The 18,818-nt window shown below is 42.3% G+C and overlaps 1 protein-coding gene across 3 annotated transcripts in view; it reads left to right on the forward strand.

Annotated features, from left to right (window-relative positions):
- RFTN1 (raftlin, lipid raft linker 1) overlaps nucleotides 1–18,421 on the forward strand; it is a 96,529-nt gene extending 78,108 nt beyond the window's left edge. For all 3 annotated transcript variants that reach the window (XM_014937890.1, XM_014937892.1, XM_014937891.1), the window contains exons 7-10: nucleotides 1,418–1,533; nucleotides 11,240–11,343; nucleotides 12,742–12,823; nucleotides 16,030–18,421. In XM_014937890.1, the coding sequence (XP_014793376.1) occupies nucleotides 1,418–1,533; nucleotides 11,240–11,343; nucleotides 12,742–12,823; nucleotides 16,030–16,431 (704 nt within the window). In that variant the 3' untranslated portion in view covers nucleotides 16,432–18,421. The remainder of the gene's footprint in view (nucleotides 1–1,417; nucleotides 1,534–11,239; nucleotides 11,344–12,741; nucleotides 12,824–16,029) is intronic.
- The last annotated feature ends 397 nt before the right edge of the window (nucleotides 18,422–18,818 follow it).

Genomic DNA, 18,818 nt, shown 5'->3' on the forward strand with positions numbered 1-18,818 from the left:
TTGCAGCAACAGTCCTGCTACGGTGTGTTTGTAGTCATGAGCCTTCAACTGTACGAGCCTGGTTTGTTGTGGGCAAAGCCCACAATAAATTTGTTATTTCCAGATAATAAATTGAATTTAGATCATATAATGACATCGGAAGATGTTGACTGAGATTGTGTCTGCAAGAGGTATGAAGCCTCTTAATCCTCTTTACTGTCTCCTTTGTGAAAATTGGTTCTGAGTTTGATATATGTTTTCCCTTGGAGGCAGTGATGCCTTCCCACTGGCATTTCTTGACCTCCTAACATCCACCAGGGAAAGCAGGAGGACCTGATGACACAGCTGAGCAGATTTACCCAGAAGACTCTCCTGTCAGCTCAGGAATCTGTCAGTTTGGCCTGTGTGGTTGCAGTTCAAAAACATGTATCGGTGCAAGGAGCATAGCTTTCCTAAAAATGCAAAGAAACTATCATGCAAATTACAACACTTGGGGAGGAGCAAGGTCTTCATCATCATTTGTACAGCGTAACTGTATTATTTAAACTAGAAAGGCTGAAAACACACTTTGTGACATCATGAGAGGAGTTTTCTGTGTTTGTAAATAGTACGGCACTGCTTATTTACAGTTTTTCTAAGTATAGTTGTATTGCTTCATCATTTAGCTTATTTTAGCAAAGAAAAGTAATTTTTTTTTTAAATTATTCTGATCCTTTTCTGTCGTGGAGCTGACAAAACTTGGGTATGGGAGTGATTGCCGATTATACAGCGAAGTTGAAGGAGAAAGTGCTGCTCGAGTAACTTTAATAGTATGTGTTGTCTGAAAAAAGGCTGAATGTGCTGGGAATGCAAATGAGAATAGAGAGCCACTAAACCAGATGGTCAAAATGCCTTCATAAATTGATTAAATAGTTATGAATGTATCTTTTCTTTCACACCATTCAGATACGCCAGATCATCCTTAGTCCATGTAGATCACTCACTACAACGGCTGATCCATATGTAGGGTTCTGACTTGTGTGAATGAATGGGTATAGTCATTAATATCGGTGTACCTTCCAAAGCTCTTGAAAAGTTGACATAATACATGGTCTTTAACCCCCAAAGTGCGTGCATGACTTCAAATCGGTGAGCTGTACTGCTGAACTGAGGACTGAATCAATTTTTCCTGCTTAAAACGGGAGAGCTGTGTTTTTTGAGGACAAACTCTGGAGAGTGAGGTTTGCTATTAAAGAGTAGGATTGCTCTTAAAAGCTGCTGGAGATATTAGTCTCATTCATTTAATAATGCCTAGACCAGAGGAAGGTCTAGGCACATTTTATTAACATCCTTGTATTTGTATTTGAAGTATTTGTGATTTGTGATTAATAAATTCAAATGCCTCGCTACACATGGGTGGCCTTCCATAAAGCTTACAGATAACCCTGTATTTTCACAGATTCTTTGCATGGGACAATGGATGGAGTATTTCTCTTCGAAGATGTTGCTGTGGAAGACAGTAAAACCACGCAGAGCTATGATGCAATTGTTGTAGAGCAGTGGACTGTCCTGAAGGTATGTGCACAGTTTTAATCCTTTGATTTTCTTTGTTTTTGCAAATCAAAACGCTCCAAGACCGCGAGGCAGACTCTTCTGTACTGATCTGTGCTTCAACAGCACCAGAGAGGCAACTGAGGTAAAAGGATGCAACAGAACAGTAACACCATTTAACCACACTCTAGGTTTGTACAGTGCACTTTTGGTTTTTATAATCTCTGTGCTTTAGTGAGGTGGGTTAGGAAATGTGAGTGATGGTGAGCAATGAAACTCAGGGCGGTCTGTCCCCAAAATACAGATGTCTGCTCGACTAACTGCAGAGAGGATCTCCACTGGTTGTCAGGGCAACGTGATCACACGAGTCACGGTAGCATCGCAGTTCTAAAGGCGGCGTCCCTTTAGGTAGACATAGCTGCAGCAGGAATGCACAGATAACTGCATTTGCTTCTCTCTGACCTCCTTCATACTCTGAAAGCACTCTATGTCCTGGATAGGTCCCTATAAACAAACCACGTGTGTCACAGAGTGGCTTTTTACTGATCCAAGTGCACACTCAGATCAGCAGAAACACCGTTTAGATCAGGTCAGTACCGATCTTCCACAGCAAATTTGATACACAGGTACTTGAAAAGCTGGGCTTAAAATTCTCTGTGACTTGAAGCAAAAATGGATGGGGGGAAAGAAGTAGTCTGCCAGAAATAGATGTTATGTGTCTATAAAGGCAATGCCTGACCTTTTTGCTTGGAATATATTGGAAGTGGTGTAAAATCCTAAGACAAGCAAGGCACACACATGCCAAAAGGATGGATTAAAGGAAAATTGGACAGATGCTAGACCAAATGTGTAAAATTTCAGGAGACTAGATTTAAGAGGTTGGTTATTAGATTGATGACTTTGTAATCTAGCAAGAAATGGCCATATAATAATGGCTAGAAACTGCTTGAAGAATAATGTAATGCATTAATGGCAGTTTTTCTTGTGATAACGTGCATCTGAACAAACGATTCCTATATTACATTTAATATTATTCCAGTTATTACAGACTTGACTGGAAGTTCTTGTTCATTTTTAGGGTCAAATTGTGGTGTTGCCACTCAGGAGGAAGGTTTTGGAATAATGACAGATGGTTCCATGAATGTATTAGGTCAGTGCTGATCAAGAAGGCAAATGTTAAGAAGCTTTAATGTTAACCATATGTTAAAAACTGTTAGGAAAGGAACAGAGAGTGAAAGCATATACTACTACATACTACTGTATAAGCCATGATTTGACAGCGCCATATTCCAGAAGGTTATGTTGGCATGGTAAAAATTCAGAGAAGAGCAGTGAGGAGGATCAGAGATACAAACGGCTTCTGTATTGGGAAGACTTTACATGGTGTGTCCTTTCAGCCTGGAAAAGAGAAGAGTTGCAGGGAATGGAATAGGTAGAGGTCTCCTAAATCACGTGAGGCACATAAATAGGGATTGGCTGTTTGCCATCTCTTCCAGTATAAGAACTAGGAGTTGTCAAATCACACTAGTAGGCACCAGGTGAGAAACAAACTAAAAAGAGATAATTCAGGTAATTCTTTATACAGCAGGCAGTAAATCTGTAGAACTCTTTTCTGGAGAATGCTGTGGGTTCAAGAAGTTTAGATGGGTTCAGGTGGAAGCAATGTTTTTTCCTCTATCTTACCTATCTCTGTATTCATACAAGCATTTTAATTCAGATCAGGAGGGCTTTTTTGAAGTAAACTCCCTGATTCTCTCCATATAATATACCTTGCGTCACGGAATGGTCTCACGTTGCACAAACTGGATTCCTTTCAGTAGAAACTAAATGAGACCTGCTGAGAGGAAGTACACAAAATAATTGGGCCAGGTATCCTACCTGTTTACCCAGATATATATTACTCTTCCTTAGCTGTCACTTACAGCCATGTTGAAGACTGCATTTTGTGTTAAATGAAGGACAGAGTGGAAGCCAGGGGGTCTGTAGACACATGCCCAGTGTCATACCCAGAAGACCAAGTCGCCTCTCTGTAAAACCCTATTGGAATTCAACCTTTATTTACTGTAAACAATAATGCAGTGTCAGAGGAAGGGATGTAAAATGCAGGATCTGGATGGGAGGAGATAGAGTTCAGTAGTGAGAGAAGATGTCCAAAAGCCAGTAAAGGCTTTGTTTCTGTTATGAGTACTTCAAAGTATAATTATAACAGAGATCATTGTGGGCTAGTGGAATCACTCATTGATGTAGACTTTTTTTTAATATAGGTTCAGCTCTGATCTAGATTAACATTTTCCATTTGTCATTTTTGTTTGTACCAAGGTAGTGGAAGAACTGATGAGCAGCATGACATAAATATGTATAATGGATACTTATTTTAAATTTGTATCAGATTTGATTATGTGGAGGAGCTATGGAGTTGTTCAGATGTGGTCTGAACTGAATGTAAATTTATTGCACTGTATCCCAATTAAGAAGGAGAAACAAACAAAAGAATCCCAGCCACAACAAAAGAAAGCTGTTTTAAAAAGGAAGACATGTAGCATGTATTGATGCCCTTTAGTAATAAAAAGATAGCCTTTCTAAATGAAAAGGTAAACTTTTGCTGTTTAACCATAAAGGCAAAAAAGGGTCTGGCACACCTCTTAGCAGAGAAAGTGCTGCCTTTTTAATTGCTAAGGCTAATAGAGAAAACAAGCTGAACAGTGTGATGCAGTCGTATGTGTGTAAAATGTCAGTTTGTAGAGGATGTAAAGCTCACAGCTGTCACAGTATGTGGTCCCGCCAAGCAGCAGACAGGATGTAATAGCTCTGAGTCATTTAACTCTTTCTTCTCAAAGTAGAGCTGTGGCATCCTCTGCAAATGACCACAGGACACCTAATGGCAAAATGCTGCTCTCATCCTTATCGCTTTAACTCTAAAAATGTCAGGGCACATTATTTCCACCGCAGCCTCTGAGATCTAGCACTAAAACTTGTTTGATGGTTTTAATTCTGCTTGTGTAGGCAAATGTGGGTAGACAGTTCTGATTAATCAGAGCCTGTATGATTTCCCTCTCCCTAACTCTAATCTGTCACCTTCTCTTCCCCATTACCCAGGACAAAATAGCTAATAATGTCTTTAAAATTGAGTGCTATGCCATCTATTTTAAATTTCTGCATTGTTCTGCTTCTGAAGCCTTGTTCATTTTGAAAATATTGTCCTTAATTTACAGGTATTGTCTCATTGAAAATCTTCAGCTGGTGATTCATCACTTTTTTATTTTCTGCTATACCATATCTTTGGGGTACTGACATGAATTAAAATCTCAAATACATCACGGTGTTGCCATTTCCCTGGCAGAACTGAATGGGGTCAGTGTCTGCTGTAGACATGGTAAACCTTTCAAAGTACGACATATCAAACGATTTAAAAAATGATCTCTGCTGAGCCTAGGTTGCAAGTTGCCTTAATGTAAGCCTTGAAACAAATTCCCTGGAAACGAGGATTTGATTTGTCTGTAAATCTGATTTAGGTCATATGTCAGTTAAGCTACATTCTGCCGTCTCTAGCCAGGGGAGAAAGGCATGACCAGGTCAGCAAAGGAGCTGATGGTGATGGGTATGAAATGCAGCTCTGTGAGTGCCCCTCTTTACCACCCAAAAGACATATGTGTTGTCTGGACATAATATTTCAGCATTTCGTCTCTTGTTGCTTTTTAGGAAAAACTGTGAAAAAACCACCACTTTCAGAAGCCTCTTCAACAGATTTTTATAGGTTTTTTTCTTTTATGTAAGACATGAAAGCAGCATGTATACATATTTGTCTGCTGAACTCAGTAGACATGTGCTCTGTGTGGGATTAAAACGCACAAGCTGATCTTTCTTTGGTTTTCTTGATAAATTTAGTAGTAAAATCTAGCAATACACACTTGGAACTTTCCTGATACTTTCTTGTGGCACTGGAAGTATTGAAAGTCTAACAAAGCAAACCTTCTTCCACATGAGTAAAGGGCACTTACACTAAACAGGCAGAAGAGCACAGGATTTAAAACAGTCTGAACAACAACAAAAAAAAATCACTTCCTATCAGGGTTGTGACAGGCTCAGAGATAAGAAGTATTTCTCTGCTCACCTGTAAAATCTTTCAGGAAAAAGCAAGCATACCAAATTTGAACTTTCCACTTAAGAACAAGCTGAGAAAAAGTATCTCAGTCCTCTTTTATACTTTCTGAAAAACCACACAGGGCACAAGTCGTGCTCCTTTTCCCCAGCAGATCTCCTTTAGCCTGGCAGCAGTGCCCTGGCTAATGCACCCCTTTGGCTCTGTGCTGCTGCCAGGTGGGTTTTGGGAGGTGCCCTGAGCATTTTGAGGGGAACAGGAAGCAGGTGCCTGGAGCCCCACAAATGGTACACGCAGCCTGCACCTCGGGGAAGGGCAGCACCAAAAAACCCAGCTTTTGTCTGAGAATAAATATCACCGAAGGAAATTACGTTGGGGAAGCTGCATGGAGATAATTAAGCTGTGTGTGGAGTATACAAGTTCTCAGGTAGTGTTTTTCTGTGTTGGGTTTTTTCCCCAAAACGGTTGATGGGCAAACAGTAAAATCAGTGCTTACCTTAAGGTACAGTGTGCAAGTGTTGCAGGCATTGTGAAACTAAAAATTCCAGAGTTATTTAAGGGAGCATACTGATGGATTGCTAGATCACATTCATTTTTTGTGCTCTGTGGCCAATTATGTGGAGTTACCCTATCCCATGTACATTGCCTGTGTGACAGTAAGCTTAACCCATTTCGTAAGATGTTTCCATGCTTCCTTTGTAGAGAGCCCTCTGTGTCAACACGTTCAGCTTGTGGAGCTTTTGCTACCTTTCTTGTGCTTCCATAACTGCAAAATTCTGTGCAAATGTGCTTCTGCGTTACAGGCAATATCAGGAGCACACAAATGTTTTTGTTAGTTTATACATACAGTAGAAAGTAGGATTTGCATCCACAGAAGTCACTGAGAGAAATGAGTTTTGTGGGCACAGGAGAGTTCTTTGGTTGTTTTTTATTTACCCTGTATGTAGGGAGAGATGTGACTGCTCCTCAGCAGCCTATTGTGTATTGAAATTGTGCCTGGAAACATCTTCAATCACAGAAGAACTGTCTTAACAGGATGCTGCCCCGTACAGTGTAACAACCTTATTATATTCTCAAAAATATTTCTCAGTGCATGAATTCACATATCTAAGTAATCATAAATAAGTCTAAATTACATGTGCCCAGAATAATGAGGAAAAACCCTGCCTGTGGACTTACTTATTACTTTTTCTTCTATTAACTTTCCACTAAGGTCCCAATTTGGCAGCTGTTCTGTTGGTCAGTGACCCATCTGCTGCCAAAAGCCACCGGTGGTTTCTGAGGGTGCAGGAGCCATCCCACACCCCTCTGCTGTACAGCTGAGGGTTGTGTAGAGTGTCTGCTAGCGAGGTGCTGTGCTGTGTTACACAGGAACATTTAGGAGCAGCTCAATACTAGAGGAGCATAGTCCAAGTTCTAGTGCTGAAACACTTGGAAAATTCTCTTTTGCTTCCAATAAGTGTTTTTAATGGATAGATAATGTTTTATTATTGGCAGAAATTACCTTTTGGAAGAAGTCTGAAAAGGAAAAAAAGGCAAATGATGCACAAATTTAGGGCCTGGATTTAGTCGTCTTGTCAGCTGTGTTACTGCAAACATAAAACATTTGTAGCACGCTTTTACGGGGTGATTCTCAAGCAGCCCATATATTCAATTTTTCTCATTTGATTGTCCCTCTTCTCCACTAAGGTGCAAGTCCTGCCGTTGCCACTTCCTCGCCCTCCCATCAGTGCCCAGGAGAGAGCTCTGGCTTTGGCAGTGGTGGGGACCAGTAGCCAGCCCTGGCTGGGGGGCACAGTGCCACCCTTGTAGCCTTTCCCCTCTGGTTTTTTTGGAAGGAGCTGAGTTTGAATGTGGTGTCCCTTTCTTTTAAAGCGACTTTTCTTTCCCTCACTTTTAAAGCGACTCCTGTTTTTTCCTTTCCATCCTCTTTGCCATCTGTCTGTAGATCTTAGTACACAGTCTGTTAGGTTTTGCTGATAAAGGTTTTATTAAGATTTATTTAATGATACTTTCAATCTTCCCCTCTTTAATCCACATTGGAAAAAAAATATTAAATAGTGACAGTCCATAGCTGCCTTGTAAGTAAATCACATTCACTTAACCCAGGAAAAAATGATTTCTAAAGAACTTCTTTCTGTCTCACAAGAGCTTAGTAGTCGTCTTGTTTATTATCTTGCTGTGGTTAAAATTGCCGCAGTAGGGGGGAAAAAGAAAAGAAAAATTGTTAATGCAGTTGTTTGTGTAGCTTGCCCTAGATATTATCGTTATCATTTTTTAATCTTTTTTTTTTCTAATGAGCAGAAGCAACTGTGAAAGGAGGAAATGCTGAAAACAAACAGTACAACTATAAATAAAATGAATTCTTTTCATGTGATGCAAGTCAAGGGAAAATCCTAGCTCAATACGCTCTGGCTTCTTGACACTCAAGGTGTGATCAGAGATTACTTATCATCCACAGGAGAGTGGGAAGCAAGTTAATTAAAATTTTCCACCTTTTCACTGAATGAAATGTCTCCCAGTTTGAGACGCATTATTTGAACACTTCTTTTTCAGTAGAGCTCTGGCACGTACTTTCTACTTCTGCTGGTGTTCAAATCCAATATTTGCTAGCTAGAAAGAGAATTGTAATTTCGTCTTATGAAACTGTATGTTTGAAATCTTATTTCCATTGTCTCAAACATGGTAGATAAAATAATTTTAATTATTGTATTAAATATAAAATGAATACAAGATGACTCTCTTCCTCTGCACCCGTCCCCCGGTGTGTTGTTTGTTTAGAAGCATTTTTGCTTTGGAAAGCATTTAATATGACACCAATTAAAGGTCTGTGACTCCTGCTGGCACACAAATTCCAGTCCTGGGATAGGATTATGACCAGCGATTCAGGAGGGGGAGGAAGAAGTCATTTCTTGTGGTCTTAAAGAAAGCTTCAATTACCTGTATTTGCAAGTAGGGAGCTAGAAGCCCATGTGAATTACACCTGTTTATTCAGGAGTGACTTCTTTCTCTTGTCTGTCATCTTCAAAGGCAGGGGATTGTTAGGAGCAGTTGATTCCCCTGGGAAGAGGTGTGGGGTGTGTGTGTGTGTGTGACTCCAGCGAAGGGAGCGTGTTACGGAGCGTGCAGAGCCGGGAGGAGGCGTGTGGACACCCTGCCTCCCTCCGGGCAGCCCAACATGCAGATGGTGGTGTCAGGGACCAGCACACACCAAAAATACGAGGTCACCTTTTTGTCACAGTTGTACAGCACTCTTTCAACAGGGTTTTTTACATTTCCAGATTATTATTTTTTTTTAATTCTTTAAGCCTAATCGACTCTAATTTGATCTTAAATTTATTTTCCAATAACTTTGCCCTTTTGAATGCATTTACCTGCTCTTTTCCTTTCTGCACCTGTGGGATTGTGCAGTACAGCATTGTCTGCTGCAGATGATGCTGACTCCTGACAAGTCAGACAGGTGGAAGCCAGCCGTGTCTCTGCTCAGAGCCTGCAGGGACAGGGGGCTGTGGCAGCACCGACAGCGCGTCCCTCAAACCATCGGGCTTCTGCAGCAGCCAAATGAGCTCTGCGTGGTATTGGTGTCCTTCCTCATTGCTGTAATCTTCCTCTGGTTTTTGACGTGTTCTGCACATCCTGATGCAAGGAGAAGGTTCCCCTTGCTAATGAACGACCTCAGGCAATGAATTCAAAACAGAAATCCTCTTTGCAACATCAGATGTTGCTTGGGGCACAAACAAGGTCTGCTGTGCCAGTCTTTCCCGACCTGCTAGTCTTCCACCCTCTAAATGAGTGAGCTCCTTCTGGTTTTTCCTCTACAAATGCTGTTTGATGGAGGGAGTGTTTTGGTCAGATGCTTTTAAGTGTTCTTCCAGACGCCTCATGGTGGGCTTGTCATGGTGGATGCTCTGACCTTATTCACAGTGCTCATGTTGCGTATTTTTGTCTTTATTTTTGGAAGGCGTTGGTGACCAGTCTCATAAATCTCAGCATGTTATTAATGTGTTTACTGGAGACATTAGCTCTTAAAGGCATCTAGATATGTCATAATTTTTGCATTAGCCTTGGACACTCTATTTGAAATACTGGAAAGAGGGCAGAAATATCCATCTTATGAAGGGAGGTGGGAGTCTGAGGAGACTGAATCTACCATGATCATGGCTGTAGGATAAATCCTGATTACTTCAGGGGACATGAGTGGTATTGCTCCCTTCTTGCAGGACACCTCCTCTCCTGGAGGTAGCAGTTCTGGTCTGTATGTGGTGATGTTCTAAGTAGCAGTATCTTTGTAAGTCCCTGAAAGCCTCTGTACAGAAATCAGAAGTAACATGAGTAGAGTGTTCTCTTGCGTGCAATTTTTGGAGTAGAATGTTTAAACGTCCTGCTTCTTAAGCAGGAGTGATACAGCTTCTTCAGCTATTTGCATTTGTACTCATGATCTGGTTTTTAATAGGTATAGTCTGGCAGTCATTCAGTTATGAAGATATCAAGTGACCTAAATTACATTCGTTGGAAGAAAGGAATAGCTGAGATTGGAATTCACTAAAATACCTTGAAATAACTACAGGAGGATTTGGATTAGTTCTGATCAAATGACTATTCTATTACTGTGGAATAAATGGATTTTTGGGAGCTGCAAAACTATTGTGCCTTACCCAGTGTTGAGAATTGGCAGTTAAAACTCCTTACGTGCACATGAAACCAGTGTAAGTGTCTGAGCTTTTTGGCAAATAAAATTGTTATTCCAATGGGATATGGTTACATTTGTAGAGACTAGTACTTACCATTTCCCTGCGTTGTGTTTATTAAAATCAAAAACTCGTAAATACGCTCTTGCATCTATTTGTTAAATTATTGGCAGTCTTGGCAATTAAACACCTCACTGGAGCAATCTTTGTTGAAACCACCAGTGGTTCTTTCTGTGCGAATTACAGGGTCTGCCATTTAGTAGAAAGAGAATTATCAAGGCTCTGCTGGGTAGATCTGCTGCTGCAGCCAGACTAATGCACTGAAAAGCAACATTTTTGGTCTCACCCACCGATTTTGTGATTCAAAATAACAAGGAAGCAATGTGCATTTGTAGGTGATAAAAGGAATAGACCTGTACTTACATTTTATTTTTGTCGTTGTTGGCTATTTTGCTTTTGATCCATCACGACAGAGTAACCCAGCTGATTTCAGGACAGATCTCCAGGGTTTACTCCAGCCTAGACAAGAGCAGAACGCAAGCAAAGCAACGGTGTCATTTTTTAACTGCTTGGATATCTTTTTGCTTGGGAGGAGATAATTGATAAAATACAGTGGATTTGTCCTGCTCAGATCTGGAATCGTGTGAAGCTAGATGGATGACTCAGGCAGTGTAAAAACAAGATCACAGATGTTTACCATTTTAAACAAACTCATTTAACAGTTTGTGATGTTCGGGTGATTGGTCCCATCTCTCATGTTTTCGAACGTTTTCCTTCCTGCCTCGCTGAACATACAAAATGACCCACTAGAGTACAAAAAACCCTTTCTCCCTCCCAGAAAACCCCCACACGTATTTTTCCATGGTTGTTTTTGGTTTTTTTGGTGTCATGCTGGATGTCACACTCCAAGTGATGATGCTAACTGTTGTTTTTTCTTTCCCAGGGAGTGGAAGTGCAGACAGATTACGTCCCGCTGCTGAATTCCCTTGCCATGTACGGCTGGCAGCTGACCTGCGTCCTTCCTACTCCCATCGTGAAGACAAACAGGTGGGGAGGGGACGGGCACTGCCTTCTGGCCGGGGGAGTCGCTGTGTGAGCACCACGGTCCCTACTAGGGATTCTCTGGGGAGTCAGTGTGGATTTCCTTGCTTGTGGGGAGTGGCTGCCCTTGCAAACGCTGCTGCAGCTTTCCTCTGGCTTCTCTGAGCATCACACGTGGTGTGGGGCAGGAAGCACGTGTCTGGCGGGCAAAATACTGCAGGGTGGCAGTGTGGTTTCTGCATGAATCTTCAGGGTATTGTTTCTGCCTCTCTATGAACCCCTTGATTGTAAAAGTCCTGCTCCGAATCCCCCAGTGACTCCTCTGAGAGCAACGACAAAACCTGTGATAACATTTGGTGTGAGATGCTGCTCACCTGAAGAAAAGTGATTTTATTCTTAATCAGTGTTTGTCTAATGCTGCTGGTATTCACCATCTTAACTCAGCAGAACCATGCAAGATTGGTGTATTACTCTAGTGGCCTTGTTGGCATATGGAATCGTTCTGTGGTCTACTTCACTAGTATTAAAATTCTGAGTTTTTAAATATAAGTGCAAGTAATTTAAAAATAGTCTTCATAACTGTGGTGAAAAATAATCATCCCACTTGTCAGTCATGAAGATGGTGCATTCTGGATTTTCACGGGTCAGGAATGGATTTGTATATTCATCAGTAATCAGTCATGGTTTTTTTGATCTTAAAAGACTAAAAATGTGCCCAGTTCTTTCTAAGATGTAGATGAAGTCTACTCCTACACATAAGAGCCGAAAAAGTAAAGGCCATCTGTGCGGGGGGAAAAATGGTATTTAAGTTTTTCGTATAGGTTTAAATATAGAAATGAATGGAAAAACATCATTGTGATTTGTCTCTTAAAGGTAAATATGGTTTTCTTTCTCCTGTAGCTTCCTGTATCCCATCTACAACTCAGTGACACAGGTCAGGCGGTGCAGAAGGGCGCCCACCCAGCCTGACCATTGGTGGTGTTTGGTTGTGCCTCCTGCCCAGCCTCCTGCAGCCCCACGGGGAGCCCCCAGCCCCGTTCCCCATCGGGAGGGAGAGAGGGAGCGCTCCCGTGTCGCGGAGACGCTGCTCACGCAGGCACCGGGGCCCTTGGGTTTCTTGATTTTGTTCCAAACAATTTATTCCATGTTTACACACTAACGCTAAAACATTCAGCAAAAGTGTGTCACAGGCTGACAGGCTCTATCAGGCTGAACAGTTGCTCTTTTTTTCCCCCAAAAATACCGGGCTGCTCAAAGACACTGGGGACAGGCAACGTTTAGGGCTTTCTTCATTTTGTTCTTTTTTGACCTGCAGAAATAAATGACTGAGATGGATTTTCGCTTTGAATGATGCTGGATATGAATTTAATTCATTCTCAGGAGTGTGCGTTTGTTTCTTTTCAGGGAGGGGAATTTATCTACAAAGCAAATTGTATTTCTTCAGAGACCTTCTCTGCCCCAGAAAGCAAAGAAGAGAGAATCTAAGGTAAATAACCTTGAGTTCCTGGTTTCTTTGGTTTTTGTTTGAGATATTTTAATATTGTAATTGATTTCCTGTCAAAGTAAAAATGGCCTGTGCAACGTTTCTGTGCTGCAGTAACAAGATCCAAGGAATTGAACTGTTCAAGTGAAACAAAAAATGCTCAAATGATATAAAAGCTCTTGCATTTCATTCTCTGTTGGACTGATGGCAGCAGAAGAGATGTTGACTTCTCTTTACAGCTGGGCCATAAACCTCCATACGTGACCTATAGTTCTCTGCCCATGTTCTCTGCAAAGTGGAACCAATACTGATTTCTCTCACCCATTGCCTGTCTTTTCTATTTAAATTGCTCTCTCTCTCTTGCTGCATGTTTCAATAGAGCCAGCTCGGGGCAGGCCTGATCTTGGCTGGTGTTTCTATCTATTGTGTGAATGTTAATGAATTCTACTAGAATTTAACCAAAAAAAGCTCCCTGAATCCAGCTAAATTGTCTAGGAGCATAGCTGTCAGCTAATGGTGTGGGTATATGGATACACATACGTATTCCCATTTCCATTTTAAAACGTGTGTCTGTGGGAAGGGCTGCCCAGAGCCGTCACGCTGTGCAGCTGAGAGGGAAACACAAGGACTGGTTTAAACTGGAAACGGGGAAGGTGCCGACCTTCCTACAGCATTTGAATTTGCCTTTCGGGATGTGAGGGATCAGAAAAGCCAGGTGAAGTATGGAAAAGCTCTCTGAAACCACATGGTAAAGAGGTTGCTAATTAATGCAGGCTGGTTTTCACTCTAGCTCCGTGCACTTCCTCGAGCACGGGCCGGGCAAATGTCCCCTGGAGGAGCAGCAGGCCTGAGGCCCTGCAGGCCCCGAGCGAGAGTAGGAGATGCTAAGCAGAGCTGAGCACAAGGAGCATTTCACCCAGCATTTTGGATAACTACAGAGAGTTTTCATCTCTAAACCCCTCACTGGTTTGGAGCCAGGCTCTGTGAAAGTCGTTGCAGATACAGTGGAGACCAGGGCAGTGTTTGAACTGACTGAAGGAGGAGAGCACGACTGAGCTGGGAGCACAACTGTGATTTAGGATTTACCCTCTCATTGGCGAAGCTGAGGCCCAGAGTATCCTGTGAACGTGTTACAAAGCTCATCTCTCTTGCTTTTTCTCTTTGTTTCCAGATGATTAAAGGGATCTTGGGATGAGGGTTGGGGTGCCTGTATTTGGTCATTCTTTTCCTACCACTGTGTGTGGCTTTAATGGGAAGGGTGGGAACCTGTAAGCAATTGTGTGACTTCAAATAGAGAAATTAGTGTGATACTGATTTCTTGCATTATAATAACAAATGCATACCATCCAGATGACTCAAAACTTTGTTTAAATTTTTTCATTTGGGGATATAGAAACTTATTTAACAATGTCTGGTTGACAAAACAAAGGATTTAGTTGTTGGCAGTATTAAATATACAGATGTATTTCAGGGCAAATATTACTACAGCACATTTTCATACCAAAGGTCAAGGAAGTACAGAATGAAGTACATTGATTATAACTAGATAAAGAATTGTAAGACCAGTTCAACGTCTGTAAGTGGTGGTTGCCAGTCACTTCAGAGATGCCAAACCCAGCATTTGACTAAGTTGCTGAATATTCTACATACACAACGTCACAGGCTCTCAGGGTTTTTTTTACTTTGTGATACAGCACATCTAAAATGTTTATAGATAACCCTATGGAGGACAGAATGGGCTGATAAGAATAAAAGGCCATTGCAGGTTTGGAAACGGATCCATCCTGTGTGTGCACAGCAGCTGCCTGCTGTTGGGTTTAGCCACAGGAATAAAAAACCACGCAGGGAGTGGTACAACTTACTTTTCAGTAAGACAGAAGCCCTCACAGCAGTGCAGTATTTGGTCAGTGCTGAGGTCATTGTCTTCATTCACTTTATACAAAAGTGATGCTTATTTCTGCAGAAGTGGGCTGTGTGTGTTTTTGTGAAATACAGTATGAACACCCGACACAGACATCTGCCCATAAAACACAGCGGCTCCTACAGCTTGATCTTTATCACATTTAGGGCCCTGATCTTACCTGCCATCAGAGAGAGCTGTAAGTTGAAGGGGAGCTGTGGGTGCACAGCACTTGTGCAAATCAAAGAGGAAAATATTCAGGTGTCTCTGAATTTTAAACAGTTGAGCTCTAGAACTGAGATGTTGTCTTTCCTCTTTCTCCAAATTGTAATGATATTCAAGACTAAGATGGCTTCCTCTAACTAAAACTGCCTTGTGAAAGCCAGTGTGTTTTTTTTTCTTTTTACATTAAGTTCTGGGTAGCAGAAGGAAAGAGCATTACTCCGTCTTTGTAATCTAATAAACTTAATAGGTTTTGAATGGCTTTTTGACTAAGGAATAAATAGCTACATCAAAAATTTATGAACACGAGTCCTTCTTTTGACCAACTTTGGCACAGATCTGGTTCACTGCAAGAAATGGCTTTTGGCCCACAGCTGAATTTGCTGCATGTGCCAATGGGGCTATTCCTGCCATCCCAACGTCAGCTCCCAGCCCATCCCTGAGCTTCCACCCGCGTGGACGCTGCTGCTGGCAGGGCTGTGCTCATGCTCTGTGCTGAGCACAGGTGGGGAGGGTGGCTCCGCAGCGGCCTGGGACATGGGCTGGCTTTCCTTGGGAAGATGCCTTTATTTTTTGACAAATGAAGCAGATATATTAGTGGCACGTTTGTCAGCCTTTATATATGTTACACCTGCCAAGGCAGTATTTCACGGTGGTGCTAGTTCCCTTTTTTTTTTTTTTTTAATAGTAGTTGAAGCGGTTCTGAAATGGCAGCTGTGTTAAGTCTTGTGGCGAGTGCTGCAAGAGGCAGCTTCGTGCTTTCTTACTAAAAACCTTTCATACAAATGGTTCAGAATATTTCACTGTTTGGATATGGTTTCAGGTGTAGTGTTAGTTCTGCTGCTGACATGGTGAAAAACCTTGGAGGAACGCCATGAGATCGCTGCCTCTGTCTGCCCTCGTGCAGCTTTGCATATTCTTGCTTTACACATTGAATTAAAAGTAAATAGTTGGACTAGGGGATCTCTAGAGGTCCCTGCCAACTCGGACAATTCCATGACTCCGCGAACCATTTCTACTCAGGAAAGCAAATGTCCATGTGAGACTGGATCCAGTGCTCTTTAACTTTTGGATCTCTTACTTACAGTTCCACTGGAGGTTCTCCAAAGACGACATGCACAACAAACAAGTGAAGAAATCCACGAAGGCCAAATTAAGCACTAGGGAGAAGCCAGTGGCAGAGGAGAAGCAGGAATTTGAGGTGACAGAGAACACAAGAAACTTGGAAGCGCAGATCTCAGCAGCAGGGAAGCCGGATCCGGAACAGCAGCTGGATCATGTCATAGACTTGGGAGATGAGGTGGCAGGGACCAACGACAGAGGTGCCCATCAGGACGGGGCGTCGGGAGAGACGTGTCCTGCCGACGACAGTGACACACAGGTGGGGCTGAGCCAGAGCCCGCCCGGCTGCGGTGGGGACCAGGGACCTGAGGTGGGCGACGGCGGCAGCGACGGGGCCGGGCAGGACACGGGCTGCCCCGGGGAATAGGACCCGGCCACGCGACACCGCTCCTGTGAGTATCCTCTGAGTCCCCACACTTGGCCAAGACACAAGAACAGGTCTCGCTGGTCACCACCGCTAACTCCATTGCTCGGTTCAACGTTTCTTTGGCTTGGACTCCCTTTGCTCCTTAGCACACCCCTGCCTTGGTGTTTTAAGGAACTGCAGGGCCCCGGCTTTTTACCCCACAGAAATCAACTGCAAAATTCCCTTTTACCCACTTTACAGAGTGGGAAATGCCCGGCGCCATCTCCTGCAGCTACACTCTACATTAAAAAGTAGGGACAGAAACTATCCTGGGGTTTTACTGTGACCGACCTGGGCAAACTGGGTTTGGATCTAGGTCGGGGCAGAGGTTCCGCTGGGTCAGACGTTACCTGTAATGCTTTCTTGTCCACCCATCTCTGCTGGAGAAGTTATGGCGCCGTATGTTACTTTGTCATTAAGCTTGTAGTGTCATGGAAATGGTATTTGGGCTTAAACAGGCTGAAATTGGAAAGCTTAGCTAAGATGGCTGGTATCTGTATTTATCTCCAATAGCATACTTACGGAATTTTATTAACTCTTGCAGATCTTTAAGCAATAAGGAAATTGTGTGCCTACTTGAGGCATGGTGGGTAAACAAACCCCACGGTAAACTTGTGTGAGGAGGGTGATTCCAATTTAAAACGCAATTTCCTGTTCCCTCACGTTTATGTTCTCTTTGCCAATCAACAGCTCATCAGTAGCTGTGGGGGCTTCAGAAGATAAAAAAACAGAAAACAGGTAAAAAGCAGGTAAAATGTACTTCTTTCAGTGGCTCTCTCCACTAAAATTGGAGTTAGATGTTCCCCCCGAGCCCTGCAGCTGATTCTGCAGCTCATCCTCACTGCGGCCAAACACAGGTGGGGAGGAACTGAAATTGTACACAGGGGTCCGTGCCCAACAAATGTCACTCAATGACCTTACAAAGCGCAAATACCTTAATAGAGGGGTTTTTTATACAAATAACCGTATTTTAGGACTGATACCTAACAGAATTCTGTAAAATTGCCAACATTTTTATGTTTGGAGCTACATGGAAAATATTTTCAGGTGAATGTATGCGTGTAATACAGCTTCTGTGCCAATGTTCATGTACTTCAGTATTCTTAAAAATGTAGGAAGTAGTTATTTCTCTCTTCTTAACCGCCTTCATCCCGACGTAGAAGTGGCCAAGTAAGCTGGGAACAAGGTGAGAAATACATTCTAAATTCCCCTGATTTTTGTTTTTCTAAAGCGAGAGCTCTGCAAGTGATTTGGTGTTTTTTTTTTCCCTTGACTCATTCGCTTCTGATAATTTTCCTGAGTCTTCAAATCAAAATGTTGTACAAAGAACTACGCTCTGCACCAAATGTGCACCTAGAGTGGTTCAAAAGCATCTTCCACACCTCAAAATTACACAGTTGGCAGAAGAGAAAAATGACAGCACTTTGAATATTCATCTAATTGGGACAACGGCACTCAAGTTGAAACCATTTGATTTCACACACACAAAGCACGGTGGTATTTTTTTCATTGCTTAAAGAGTTTTTATTTTTGATTCAGTGGTTTAACCGCAGGACTGTAACTGACTTCAATTCCTAGTGGTATTCTGCAATTATTGCATTCTGTTTCTTGAGATAAAACTGAAGTTCCAATAGCCCCCAAAATAGGTTGTTTCAGTTGTTCTACCTAAACACAAGGTCTCTGTTCTGTACAGTTTTAAGTACTTGTTTGCAGATTTTATTAGTGTAAGATCCTTCTACTGATGGTTTCTATCTCAAGGACTAGCTTTGTATTAATCTTGTTTAAAAATATACTGTATTTAATGAACATTTTACTAGTAGAAAGTGTTGCAGTAGAAAGAACTCTCCACATACTTTTGAATATAAAGCATTTATTGAATTGCAGTTTGACCTTGTTTAACTGGATGCCAACTGCTTTACAAAACGAAAGAGAAATAAAGGTCATGAGGAGATTTCTTATCTGTGGTCCTTGCGCCACCACCAACAGCTTGTGGGCAGCAGGAGGCTGTGGGGCCCTCGGGGTGGTGCTGCAGGTGCTGCAGGGAAGCCGCTCGCTGCTGAATGAGCTGAAGTCACCAGCGCTGGAGAACCCGCTCCTCGGTTTTCTGTTGCCCACCTGATGGAGCATGTGAGGCTCGATGGGGAAGTAGCACTTGTTTAAGTGAAAACTTGACGTAAAACTTTGTTCCTTTAAATGTCGGGGTGGCTTAGGGTTGGTAAGATTCATTTCAGTGTAAAAAGGGTGAAAGGTTTGGGGTTTATAGTCACATAACCAGTTCCTACTTGTGACTTTGAGTGACTCTGGGTTAGCTGAGGTGCCTGGAGTCGTGTGTCGCTTCCACCACCATC

This window comes from Calidris pugnax, unplaced genomic scaffold (assembly GCF_001431845.1).
Source record: "Calidris pugnax isolate Ruff unplaced genomic scaffold, ASM143184v1 scaffold11, whole genome shotgun sequence".
NCBI lineage: Eukaryota > Metazoa > Chordata > Aves > Charadriiformes > Scolopacidae > Calidris > Calidris pugnax.